The sequence below is a fragment of the Drosophila albomicans genome, chromosome 2L, assembly GCF_009650485.2.
Source record: "Drosophila albomicans strain 15112-1751.03 chromosome 2L, ASM965048v2, whole genome shotgun sequence".
Lineage (NCBI taxonomy): Eukaryota > Metazoa > Arthropoda > Insecta > Diptera > Drosophilidae > Drosophila > Drosophila albomicans.
Window position 1 is genome coordinate 18,127,550 of NC_047628.2, and position 13,951 is coordinate 18,141,500.

The following is a 13,951-nucleotide window of genomic DNA, read 5'->3' on the forward strand; positions in this document are numbered from 1 at the left end:
GTTACACAATTTTGAGTAGTAGATGATAAATGTAAATAATATAGTCCACAGGGTATTTGTCCGTCTAGCACACTCGGTCAGCTCTCTCTCCTCCGTTAGCTTTGTTTTCGTATTGCTTTTTGCTGTGCGGTTGCCATTTGTGTGGGCTATGCTCGCATTTCTGTTGGACTTGAGCGACACGTCGACCACATGGTGACCATCTCTCGATGCGAACACAAAGGGACCAGCAATGAGGGGACCCGCAGCAGGGAATCTCCATCTCCAACTCCCACTCCAACTCCAACTCCCATCTCCATCTCCATTCTCATCTTCATTTACATGGCCTACACACGTAAATTGCTAATGTGGGGTAGCAGGTGCTGGATTCGCTTTTGGCCAGTTTCGGGTGCGCTGTCTCTTTGCATAAATGTTTGATTAAATAATGTTAATTTGAAAAAGGCCAAAATAAACGAGAATTGCCTTTGGGGAATAGCATTTTTATTTTTATTTATTTTGCCATTGTTGGCATTGTGTTGAGCTTTAAGCTTTCATCTCGATTCTCTCTGTAGGGAGTTGGTTTAAAGTCTTCGTATTTATGTTTTAATTTCGAGCAGAATGAAAATGAAGACTTGTGGTTTTTTTTCTTTTCTTTTTTTTGTAAAAAGAGATTCATTTGTATACAATTTGTATTCTTTTACTGCAATTACATTGTGTGAATAATTTTCTTGTTCCTTTTTGCTTTTGCACTATGTATTTTGTTCTTCATTCAGTCGATGTTTTTTTTTTTTGCTTTTTGCTATCACATCATTCCCTCCGACAATCCCTTGTGGGTGCTTTGAACTCTGGTCGAGCTTTTCACACTGCCTACAGTAGTTGGAATCGGAATCGGAGTTGAGGCACATTCAACAATTGCAATCGTTTTCCGTATCTGCATTCAACTATTGTGTGACCAGTGTTATACATACATACTTCACTCTATATGCATGCCGATGTATATATGAATATGTGCAAATATGAATATGTCTATAGCTATATGTGGAGTACTTTGGTAGTATGCGCATTTATTCGCTGACAGTTTTTGTTTTTTTGGCCAGCTATTTTTTTATTGGTTTTTTTTTGCGTTTTCGGAATTGGCTCTTTTGTTTTTCCATCAAATATTTTTCATTCATCAAGTTTTCAATTTACAAAAATGTTCATTCATTCGCACGAACAATTTGTATTCGGTGTGAATTTGTCATGTGCTCTGATGCTGATGCTTGTCGCGTTTCAGATACTCATTTGTTTTGTTCATCTTGTTCTCCTCGTTGTTCTTGTTGTTGATGCTGCCTTTTGCGATTTTCTATTGTATCTGAATATCAGCAGCATATCGCTGTGTATCTGTATCTGATAGCGAGCATGCATAAAAGGCCTTAAACATTCGCAAATAAAATACATTGAACACACAAATATTTATTTATATTTATGGTATGTCTGTATTTACACACATATGTAATGCTCTCGCGAATGTATTTATTATATTTTTCCTTGCTTCCGTCTGTGCATTATATTAATTTCATATTTGGATTTCTATAGAAATATTTACGCTCATAAATATGTTGAGCCAATATTGTTCATGTACATTTGTGGCATTTTATGCCCTTTAAGTTGAAGCAAACAAAAAGGTATGCCGCTTTCATAAATACTAATTTAAGAATTAAAATATATAATAAATGTAATTCTTGAGTATTCTGGACTTATTTGGTATACGAAAGTTGGTAAACTGCTCAAAGCTATTAACAATTCATTTTAAAATTTAATTTATGAATTTGTAGTAGTCCTTGAACGTTTTTTATTTTAAGTTTCTCACTTTTTTTATATTTTCCAAATAATATAAAGGTCAACTTGGCCTCTACTTATGTCCACTTTTGACATTCAACGTGTTTAAGTAAAGTGATCTAATAAATCAATAAATGCATTTTAGTTACTTTAATTTCTGTGCAATTTTAGCCGTTGCAGAACTACAATTTTTAACTGAATTCGTAGGGTATATAAAAGTATACGTTTATATTTTTGCATATCTTGGAAATATTTAACAAATAAAACGAGTCTCTCTTCTGTTCATGTTGTTGAAGTACTCCATGTCAAAAGCGTATTCCTAAAAATTTCTTAGAAAAGCATAAATACTCAAGTGTATATTATGTTTCTCTCAATTATTTTTATTAAATTTAAATCACAAATGATTCATTCCACAGAGTATTCAAGTTCTTGTGAATCTCAGCATTATTCAACAAGTCAACACACAAAGGCTCGCTTATTATGTTAAATCATAATGTTGGTTTATTATTGAGATTGTAGCATATATTTAAAAGTTCGTGTACCTTTTTAACGGCAGTTAAACTGCCGTTGTAAGTAAAATTTATCCAGAGGGTATTCACTCAAAAAGTAAAATTCTTACGAAATACTCCACAAGTGTGAATACTAAGAATTTGCCAAATTCAAATTCAGTTTTCTTGTTATTTTTAAAACAATTTCTTGCGTATTTAGTTGTGCGAGAAATTTGTATTTATTACAACTCTGCCGGTGTTCATTTTAAAATACATTCCCCTCATTTCATCGACATGCGTATTTCATCGTAATCCCTTTTGCAGAAATGCACGACGCTGGCCTTTGATGATTGATCCGCAGGGACAGGCCAATAAATGGATAAAGAACTACGAGAAGAACAACAAATTGTGTGTGATTCGATTGAATCAAGCGGATTACACGCGTGTCCTCGAGAATGCCATACAATTCGGTTTGCCCGTGCTGCTCGAGAACATTGGCGAGGAATTGGATCCCATACTGGAGTCCATATTGCAGAAGACACTGTTCAAACAAGGCGGCACATTGTGCATTAAGCTGGGAGATTCAGTGATTGAGTACAATCACAGTTTCAAGTTGCGTATACTTAACATTTTTGTTAAATACATTATATTGAATATATCTTCACAGATTCTACATGACCACAAAGCTTCGAAATCCTCACTATTTACCCGAGGTGGCTGTCAAGGTGACGCTGTTGAATTTCATGATTACCACACAGGGATTGCAGGATCAATTGCTAGGCATTACGGTAGCCAGAGAACGTCCCGATTTGGAGGCCGAAAAGAATAATTTGATTGTGCAGGGCGCTGAGAATAAACGCATGTTAAAAGAGACTGAAGATCAGATATTGGAGGTGCTGTCATCGGCCGAGAATATACTCGAGGATGAGACGGCTGTGCAGATCTTGAGCTCAGCCAAAGCTCTGGCGAATGACATTAGCGAAAAGCAAATTATCACGGAAGCTACAGAGAAACAAATCGATCTGGCACGTCTCAGTTATGTGCCCATTGCGGAGCATTCGACAATTCTATTCTTTACCATAGGTAAAAAGAGGCCTATATCACATTTAATTTAGTAAATTAAATTTATGGTTTTTCGCAGTGGAACTGGCCAACATTGATCCCATGTATCAGTACAGTTTGGTGTGGTTTGTCAACCTTTACATGGGCTCAATTGACAACACGGAAAAGGTCGATGATATTACGGCACGTTTGGCCGACTTGAGGAATCATTTCACATACAGTTTGTACGTCAACATTTGCCGCAGTCTATTCGAGCGTGTAAGTACTTTAATTTAATGCCAATTATCGTCAAACATCCGCATCAGAACCTCGAGTCTTTGGTCCACTCAACTTTACTCTATACTTCACTCTACTCAACTTGACTCTATTCCACTCTCGACTCGTCTCGACTCCTTTGCCAGCAGTAATTGCAATATAATCCCATTGCGTTCCATTCGAAGCGTAGTACTTGCTGCTTTATTTTCTTTGTGGCCACTGCTGCTGCTGCTGCTACGGCTGATGATGGCCAACGTGTTCTGCTTGACTGGCTTATAATAATTCCTAAGCCTGGCTGTAACCATTCAGCCTCCCCCTTCATTATTCCCTGCCACGCTGCTGTCACTTCAATTGACAGTCTGCTGTGTGAGCTCTTTTTCCCCAGGTGCGTCAATTTAAATTACTTTGTTTTGCTTAAAGTTAGACATTCGGCAGATATTGGTTGTAAAGTTTAGATCTAAGATTATTGGATATTAGATAATAAGTTTGATAAACATTTTGCATATATTGATGGGAAAGCATAGATCTAAGTTTATTGGAGATAGATAATAATTTTGTTCATTTAAGCAATCTTTAGTTCATCTAAAAATGGTTTAAAATTTAAAGGAAATTTGTATAAAGAATTTATAGTTCAGTATTCACATATATCAAAAACGTAAGGTTCTTTCCCTATTCAATTTTACGGATCATTATTATTTCATTTTTACGTTAGGGTCTTCAGATTTTAAAATAGCTGAAATGAAGTCAGGGCTCAAGGACAACAAGGAGTTTTTCAACATTGCACTGTGGGAAAAAAGTCAATTTTTTTGGCATAAACTCTAGTTTTAAAGATAAAAACTTAAAATTTTGTATATATACTATTAAGATTAATGTGTAATTTCGGATTTTGTTGCTTTTTGAATCGGACCATAGGACGATTTTCCATAATCAGAAATAATAAATCAATTTGTTGCTCCACAAAATAAACAGTGAAAGTTTGCAAAGATTTTTCACTAATTTAAGCACACAACAAAGTCAATCGAACAGCTGACTTTGTTCGTTTATCAACACTATAGTGTTGTTAGTAAAAAATCTTAGATAACGGTTCTTGGCTAATTAGGGTATGTAAATTCAAAAAATATATTTTATTTTTAAAAATAATTTGTAAAATAATTTGATTTTATGCCAAAAAAATTGACTTTTTTCCTATGGTGCATTGTTGCAAATAAATATTAATAAAGCTAAATGCCTACTAAAACATACATTTCATTAAAGTTAAGTTTCATTCATGAAACTGGATGGTAATCTTCAAGCGAATTTCACAAATTGGAATAATGTTAAATTAAATTTAAGTTGTAGATATTCTGCTTCACATGCACATACGAGTATTACACAACCTTTTTCCTATTGATTAAAAAATATATTTGCCCCGTTTTTTCTCCACTTTTCCATCAGTTTTGCACCTATAACAGGGCAGCTGAATTTTTTTTTGCAACACTGCCACCAATAAGTCGGTATCCTTTATACACTCATCATTTTAAGCGTCCACTGTGCCACTTTCATACACAGTGGGAATAATATTATTACGTTCATATCTCGTACACTTCTCGTAGTGCATAAAAGTAAGGGAAAAAAATTATATAAAATAGAGAAAACAAGATGAAACACAGATAGAGAGACATGAGGGATAAAGAGAGAGAGAGAGAGAGAGAGAGTGAGTGAGAGTTGTTGGCTGGCTTCATGATGTTTTCAGTCAATTATGCGATGTGCCCTTTGCCTTCCGCATAAGCTCGCCTTTGATCCTTGGCTTTTAATTTTCTTGTGAAAAATGCCCCAAGTGGAGCGGGAGAGATGTGGGTGGGGTAGGAGTAGGGGACCAAGTTGAAATGCTATCTGGAAGCAAATGGTGTTCGCTGTTTGGGGTTTTTCAGCATTTAATTTTTTTGGTGATGTTGTTGTTGTTGCTCTGCCTGCTTCGTTTGAGGAAATGGCTTTGATTTCAGTGGCGAGAGCCGAGTTGAGCGAGGCAACCTTTTTACCCATGTATAACCCATTTAATGCGTGAGTGAATCCGCTGTAGAGGGGGGTAGTGGGGGAGTAGTCGAGAGAGACGGAGGAGAATGAGAAGGTAGGCCAACTAATGAAATTTCTGCTCCATGACAGGATAAGCTCTTGTTCTCCCTCATATTGAACATCAATCTGATGAAGCATGACAACCTGATTGACAACGCCGAATGGATGTTTCTACTGACTGGTGGCATTGGCCTCGAGAATCCCCACAAGAATCCCGCTCCCTGGCTGGGTGTACAAAACTGGGATGAGATTTGTCGGCTCTCCAATCTCGCCAGCTTTAAGGGATTGCGCGAAGATGTGGCCGCCAATTCAGCCAGCTGGAAACAGCTCTTCGATGCGAAAATACCCCAGGATAATGCGTCCATACCCAAGGACTGGGCCAGCCGACTGACTATCTTTCAGAAGCTGCTGTTGTTGCGCTGCTTCCGGCCCGATAAATTGGTGCCAGCTGTGTTGAATTTTGTCACCAGCGAACTGGGTCAAAAGTTTGTGGATCCGCCACAGTTCGATTTGAGTGCCTCATTTGGCGATTCACATTGTTGTGTACCCTTGATATTTATTTTAACACCCGGTTCGGATCCAACTGCCACATTACTCAAGTTCGCCGAGGATCAAGGCTTTGGTACGAATCGTTTGTTTTCGCTGTCGCTGGGCCAAGGGCAGGGACCGATTGCCATCAAGATGATCGACGAGGGCGTCAAGCTGGGCAATTGGGTTGTGTTGCAGAATTGCCATTTGGCTGCCAGTTTTATGCCTTCGCTGGAGAAAGTCTGCGAGAATCTGTTGCCCGACTCAACGCATCCGGATTTCCGTTTGTGGCTAACCTCGTATCCGGCTGAACATTTCCCCGTTGTGGTGCTGCAGAATGGCATCAAAATGACCAATGAACCGCCCAAGGGATTGCGTTCGAATATCCTTCGTTCAATGCTCAGTGATCCGATCAGTGATCTCGAGTGGTACGAGAGTTGTACTCAGCCACGTATCTTCAAGCAGTTGATCTATTCGCTGTGCTTCTTCCATGCGGTGATACAAGAGCGTCGCTACTTTGGACCCATTGGCTGGAATATTCCCTACGAGTTCAATGAGACGGATCTGCGCATTTCGCTGATGCAGTTGCGAATGTTCCTCAATCAGTATGAGACCGTAAACTATGATGCTTTGCGCTATCTGACGGGCGAGTGCAATTATGGTGGCCGAGTTACTGATGATTGGGATCGACGCACTCTCAAGACCATCTTGGATCGTTTCTATTGTCCGGCTGTGATTGATCTGGAGAAACCGTATTATTTGGATGATTCGGGCTTGTATTATGTGCCTGTGTTTAAAGACGTTGATTTGTATTTGAATTTCACGCGTGAATTGCCGCAAATTTCGGCGCCATCTATTTTTGGTTTCCATGCGAATGCGGACATTATGAAGGATCAGCAGGAGACGGACATGTTGTTGTCTCACACGCTGCTCACACAGGTAAGTAAAGGGTAGTTCTCTTATAAGGAAGTTCCTACTTTAGTCTAGTCTGTAGTAATTTGTACTGCTTATAATACTGCTTATTTTTCTTGCTTCGCTTTTAATGCTGCTTTAAAAGGAACGCTGGGTAAGTCTTTCGAGTACTTTAGTTAGTCTAGTCTAGTTTATACCCTCTATTAACACTGCTCTTCGCCCTTTTTTGTACGCCAAATGAAAGGATCTCTATGAGAAACGCGTAAGTTGTCATCGTTGCTTTGCTCTTCTCCTTGCGCTGTTCTCAAGTTTCTTGCTTTTTTCATGCTTGCGCTTTAGCAATTGGAGAAAACCCAAAGGGTTTATGTTGAAGTGTTGTCGCAACGTTTTCCCGAAAATCTATCCTTACCCACCTGTCCCACATGTCCACCCTTCCTTGCGCTCTACGATCTACCCCTGAAGGACACCAGTGGCAGCAAGGACGATAGCGAGGGTTCCAAGGCATTGACGCCTGAGGAGGTTGTCACCAATGTGGCCACCGATATACTGGACAAGTTGCCCAAATTGTTTGATCGCGAGGCGGCCCTGTTGCGTTATCCAACGCGCTACAACGAAAGCATGAACACGGTGCTTGTGCAGGAAATGGTGCGTTTCAATGTATTGCTGAATACCATCAGAACGAGCCTTATTACGTTGCGAAAGGGTATCAAGGGTAAGTTACGAATTAATAGTCGAAAAATATGGTATATGTAAAATAGGTAAGTTACATTTTTGGGTTAATTTCTATTTAAATTTTTCTTCGATTTTAAATGCGCATTAAAGTGAGAAATGTAAAAAATGTATCAAAGATTCCGAAGTATTCGCTAGATTGCTGTGAGCAAGTTAACACCATTAATAGTCGCTGTGATCTAGGTGTTTAAATTGGCAGACAGACGACTAGACGAATAAGTTTTCAATACAAACTAATTATTCAGTATGCTAACTAGAAACTTTAATTCATAATATATGACGAACTTTTAAAGCGCTAATATATTTCAGAAGGGTGTTCTCTAAAATCTAGCTATTTGTAATGATGGACAGACGGAAAGACACTCTTTCGAGATAGGTCAAACCTTTTGTTAACCACCATAAATATATCTATCCAATATCTGCACAATAACTAAAGTAACTTTTAATTTATAATCATATTTAACATCATCATTTCACTATTTATAGTGGCTCCAAAATCAGCATACTCAATTTTCCCTTTCTATTCGCGATGTTGGGAATTTTTGTCTTCGCTTTTCACAGACTTTACGCTTTTTCCTGACTGCGATACTTCATCGTTGGGAGCCGTTAGATCATAATGGCTGGACACGCCACTAAATTTCTTTGTGTCCCTCGCATCGAAGAACGTATTTGATGTTTTATTCGAGGAAAGATTTCCCAAAGGATGTTCATCTTCTTCTTCGTCGATCAGCAGACTTGTGGCCCTTGGGATTTGCGCCTTTGGCAATTCCGCCTGCGATGCTTGCTTTGATGCAGGTAACGATCCAACTCTCGATGGAGGTCGCGATACAGCTGGTCGCTTCAATGTTCCCTTTAATGACGCCTCCGATGACGATTGTCGTCGCAAAACAGTGCTTGGAGCGTCTGTAGAAATAAGCAGCTCCTCCTCTATGCCCTCGCCAACGTAGTTATCTCGAGGCCACCAGCTGCTCTCGTCATCGGCCTCGTATTCCGTGTACGCATCACTGGGAACGGTGCCATCGATGAGCTCGTGAAACGCGTGTATCAATTGATCCTCCGGTTTCTTGGTCTTTGTGCCAAACTCCACGCCAATGTATGTCATCCTGGAACTGCTCGTATCGTCAGCAATGTCCGACTCCGGCCCCGGATGCTTGACGGTAGCAAAATGCTCCTCATTGGTCACATCCAACATGCTGATTATGCTGTGCACATCACCCTCAACTTCGGAAATTTTTTCCCTCTCCTTGTAGACGTGCAAATGCACCAATGCATCGCTTTGATCATCCTCGATCTTCACTTTAGCATCACCCAAATAATGCTCATCGGTATCCAAAGCTTTTGTGATCTTATCGCCCTTCATCTTCTTAAGCAGCGACAAAACTTGCGTCTTCAAATGCATAATATTCTCGATTTCACCTTCAGCAACGGTTTCATCCAACCTCCGTTTCTGCAAATTCTCCTCCTCCAATTCTCGTATATTATCACGTTTGCTAATCAATTGTCGTGAGAAGGCCTGATGCAATTCCACCGGTTCCATGGGTTCAATATCTCGATTAATTTCCTCCAGAATCCGATCGAAAATCCCATCAAACAGATCGTTGCAATTCTCGTGTGCTACGCGTTCCGTTTCCGTCTTCCAGCGTCTTCCTGGCACCGCCTGTCTAATGACCTTTCGCAGTATGGCCTCTACTTCGATGTTGGCTGTGCGTGGACGCGGTGTTTCGCCTTCACTCTCCGTTGAAAAGAAATACAAATCATTGTCAATCAAGCGATCGATGAGATCACTGCCAATCACGGTTGCAATGTCATAAGTTTCCAACTCTTCCCAGATGCGCCCAAAGAGCACATCGTCTATGATGTACTTGGCTATCAGAGTCTTCTCATACTTGATCACCAAAGTGTTGAGGTCGGGAAAGACCATGGCACGCAATAGTTCACGCAAAGGTTCGTAGGTGAGCGGTGTTTGCACCAGCTTAATGTTGTCCAGCCAACGCTGAATATCCGCATCGATTTGTTTGGCCAAAACAATCACAGATTCTGCTGCGTTGTTCTCGGCAATATGCGCCATATCTGTGGTTAGTATGGTGTTGATATAGTCCTCGGTCACCTCGTTGTTAACCACATTGCTCTGCTGAAAGATGTCCTCGTAAAGTATGCGTAAATTATTCTCCTTCTGCCGTAGACCAGCCTCGGCAGCTTCGCGACGCCAACGCTCCTTTTGCGCTAATATAGAGAAAAAATGCAGCTTACGCTGCTCCTTGAGTCGCTCCATTTCCTCCGAAAGAAACTGCATAATCCAGCCAATGGTGCCGCCCTCGTAGATGTGCAACAGCTGCTCTAGATCCTCGGTCCGACGTTCGCGCATCATTTGCTCCGCAATATCGGGACTGTGTTTGCGTCGCTCCTCATCCTCAAGGAAGTTGCGTATGGCCAGTATTTGCTCGGGTGAAAGTTCCTCGCTCACTTTCAATTCAGCGACGTCGGAGCGTCGTGCCCGATCCCTGAAAAAGTCCGTAGCATCCACATCCTCGTAGTTGTAGCTGATGCGCGCATCCACCTCGGAAGCTACCTTCGGGCGACGCTTCAGGCACTTTGGTGCTGTCTTCTGGCGCGTCGCCTGCGAACGCAGCGTCTTCAGAGATTCGTAGAGCTTTTGCAGATGCTTGTCGGAGCAGAAGTTCTGCTCGTACTCCTTCACATACTCCTTGGGCTTGGACCATTCCTTGAGCTTGGTGAACGGACACTCCAGCTTGTCCATGTCGACACGCTTCTCCAGGCTATCGATACGCATGTCAAATGCCTTGCGTCCGTCGCCCACAAAATTGCGACGCGCCGGATCGACGCCATGACGTATGAGCGGACCGTAGAACTCCGAGCACGGCGATCCCAGCGCCTGCATTGGACTCTGTTTCTTCCAGCGACGTGAGGTGCCCGAGTGCTCGATCTGCAGGCGTCGCATCGCACGCTGATATTTTATCTCGTTCTTGTTGAGACCGTGCTGGCGACGCTTCTCAATGGTGGCACATGCTTCCTCTATGCGTGTCTTTGAAGCGGTGTGCATTTGCCTTTCTCGCTTGTCGAACATGCGTATCACAATCTCCAAGCGCATCATCTGACACTCTTGTATGTATTCCTCCCGTTCGATCCATTGCTCCCACTCGAAGGCCTCGAGTATGGGACGATATTTGCTATTGATCGCACTTTCGCGTGCCTCGTGCAACTGCTGCATAAAGTTCGTCTTCAGCGCCTGATTGAAGGCCCAACGCTTGCGTGCCCTTTCTAGTATTTCCACCTCGTAGAGTCCAGGGGGCTTGTCACCCGGCAGCAGCGTGGCCAAATTAAAGAGCTCCAGGTGTTCGGACTGCTCCTTGTCCACAATGTCTGGCAAGTATGCGAGAGTTTGTGCCGAAGATTCCCTAGAGCGACAAAAAAGTAATTTAATTAAATTAAAGACTGACTATTTAAAAAAAAACTAAAATAAACTATTCAAATTTATATTTGAAAATAGTAAGGTATAAGTATAAAATATTTAAGTAAATTTAAACAAAAATATTTAAATAAAATTGAAATTTAAAAATAGAATAGAAACTACTTTGAAGTTGAATAAATGGAAAAATAGTTAAATAGAAAAAGTGAAATCTGAGATCAAATAATACACGATAAGAATTATAAAAAAAAAACTTAAACTTAAACTTAAATTATTAACTAATAATCGTAAAGTAAGAATTCCAAATATATCAATAAAAAAATAAATTTCTAATGATTTTTAATAATAATTCAACACAATATATAAAAGTTAAAAGTTAACTCGAATTCATAAATAATTTAAAAACATATAACCGTACAATACAAAGCTAGAGTACTACTTTAGAAAATTTTGTTGATTTAGCATATTTAAAAAAAGAAACCAGATAAACCAGTTAAGAAATTAGAGAATTACCTATAAAGCGTTTGTGTGGCCTGATCCTTGAAGGGTCGCTTGTCCACAAACTTGGGAAAGTAATCGCACTTGGTCGTGTAGTCCTTGACGCTCTGCAGCGAATCACGCATCTTCACCTCGAATGTGATGACATTTGTGTCGCGTTCCGTTAGGAAATCAATGCCCGGTGCCTTGAATTGACACTCGCTGTCCGTCCGCGCCAACCAACCGACTTTACGCTCCGCCGGATTATTGGCACCTAAACAAAAGGCAATCAAAGGAAGATCAAGCAACGATTTGCGGTATATAAACGAACCAACTAAACTCACCGCCTGCCGCACGTGGCTCCAGCGTGGGATTTGTTATTAGACATGAGGTTAAACCAGTCTGCATTTCCGTATCCTTAACTACGGTTTGTTGTCGCTGCTGATGCTGCTGCTGCTGTTGCTGCTTCTGTTTGCTAAAGGTCACACGCTTGGCATGCTTTGGCGGCTCTACCAGTAGCTGCACAGATTCCTTCGACTTGACCCGCTTCACCTCGAGGGGTGCAATGCGGGGCGAGGAGCCGCTGTGCCGCGATGTCGAGCTGCTGTTGCGCATACGACGCGCCTCGAAGAGCACATTCATTACGCCCGCCTCTTGAGCTGGCATTCTCGTTATTCTCGTTCTTCTCTTTTTGTTAATTTGCAGCTAATTAAACGTAATTTATCAAGTATTTATTTATGCCGAAACGGTAACTTGAGTTCAATTATTGATGTACACTTTCTGATTGTCCTTTGTACTAATTGAATTTTCAATTTGATTTGGCCTACTTGAGTTTTAATTTGTTTGTATGATTGTTTGATGATTATTTGTTTGATTATTTCTTCATTTTGCAGGTCTCGTCGTAATGTCCGCTGCTGTTGAGGCCGTGTACAAGTCGGTGCTGATTGCCAAAATTCCAGGGATGTGGGCCAGCAAGTCGTATCCGAGCCTCAAGCCACTAGGCAGCTATGTCACGGACTTTTTGCGTCGCCTCGAATTCCTGCAGGTGAGTCGACCAAGTTGAATCGAGTTGAGTTGAGTTCGTTTCTCTTGGCAACCAAAACTTTGCTTGTTTGCTCAATCGTTTGTGGGTTGAAGCGGCGCCCCTACTTGCACAAATGTTGACCCTCTTTTTGTTTCCTCTTCACCCACACACACATACACACACAGCATTGGTATGACCATGGCGCTCCATCGACCTTTTGGCTGTCGGGCTTCTTCTTTACCCAGGCATTCTTGACGGGCGCCCAACAGAATTATGCTCGCAAATATGTCATCTCCATCGATCTGCTGGCCTTTGACTATGAAGTGCTCTCGCTGGAGGAGCATCAAATCAAAGGACTCTCCGCACCCGACGATGGCGTCTTCGTCTATGGCATATTCTTGGAGGGCGCCTGCTGGGATCGTAAGAATAAATATCTGGCTGAGTCACGACCACGTGAACTCTTCGACACGATGCCACTTATCTGGTTGCGTCCCTTGAAACGCACCGATCTCCCAGAGCGTCACAGTTACACGTGTCCCATGTACAAGACGGCGGAGCGTCGTGGTGTTTTATCCACCACAGGACACAGCACGAATTTTGTTGTTGCCATGCTGTTGAGCTGCAATCCAAACACTCCAATCGCCCATTGGATTATACGTGGCACAGCGTTGCTTTGTCAGCTGAGTTTCTAAATTGCGTTGAACAGCACTCGAAGCGTAGAGACTGCAATATATATTTTCTGTAAGTATGTTATAGACAAAAAACATTCATTAGCTCAATTGTGTACAGAGTAGTATGTGTGTGTGTGTATAAATAAATTGTCAGCTGCAGTTGTGAGTAAGATTATTAAATCAATTGTCTTTTTATTTAAAGCAAAGGCGTAACGAGTGAAATTTGTGTAAAGAATTAGAACTGATCTATTTTCGAAGTAAAACTTACTGAACAACAAACAAAAGAAAATTGCATTACAAATATGTAAATGCAGAAAAAGTTTATATAAATAATAGAATACATTTTATAAATAATGTTAATTAGAATATCAAATTAATATTTTAATTTATGTTTGTGAAAAAGTGTATTAATAACTATCGGAATAAGTTATTGATAACTAGATTGAAATGTTAAGTGATTTTAAAGCTAAGGTAAGTAAATAAAGTCCAGAAATAAATTGCACTGGAAAGAACCAAATTAAATTGAACTTCT

General features: G+C 40.8%; 2 protein-coding genes across 2 annotated transcripts in view; one reads left to right on the top strand and one right to left on the bottom strand.

Moving 5' to 3' along the window:
* Positions 1-13,599, top strand: part of LOC117565315 (dynein axonemal heavy chain 7) — a 29,058-nt gene extending 15,459 nt beyond the window's left edge. The window contains exons 16-22 of the mRNA XM_034244353.2: positions 2,607-2,894; positions 2,950-3,365; positions 3,424-3,602; positions 5,742-7,118; positions 7,554-7,803; positions 12,618-12,769; positions 12,934-13,599. Of these exons, the coding sequence (XP_034100244.1) occupies positions 2,607-2,894; positions 2,950-3,365; positions 3,424-3,602; positions 5,742-7,118; positions 7,554-7,803; positions 12,618-12,769; positions 12,934-13,440 (3,169 nt within the window). The 3' untranslated portion in view covers positions 13,441-13,599. The remainder of the gene's footprint in view (positions 1-2,606; positions 2,895-2,949; positions 3,366-3,423; positions 3,603-5,741; positions 7,119-7,553; positions 7,804-12,617; positions 12,770-12,933) is intronic.
* On the bottom strand, positions 8,239-12,525 carry LOC117565316 (cilia- and flagella-associated protein 91-like). Its single transcript, XM_034244354.2, has 3 exons — positions 12,069-12,525; positions 11,761-11,998; positions 8,239-11,236 (listed from the first exon to the last, which is right to left on the bottom strand). Exons 1-3 carry the CDS (start codon positions 12,388-12,390, stop codon positions 8,341-8,343), a joined length of 3,456 nt encoding a protein of 1,151 aa, XP_034100245.1. The 5' UTR covers positions 12,391-12,525; the 3' UTR covers positions 8,239-8,340.
* Positions 13,600-13,951: the final 352 nt, after the last annotated feature.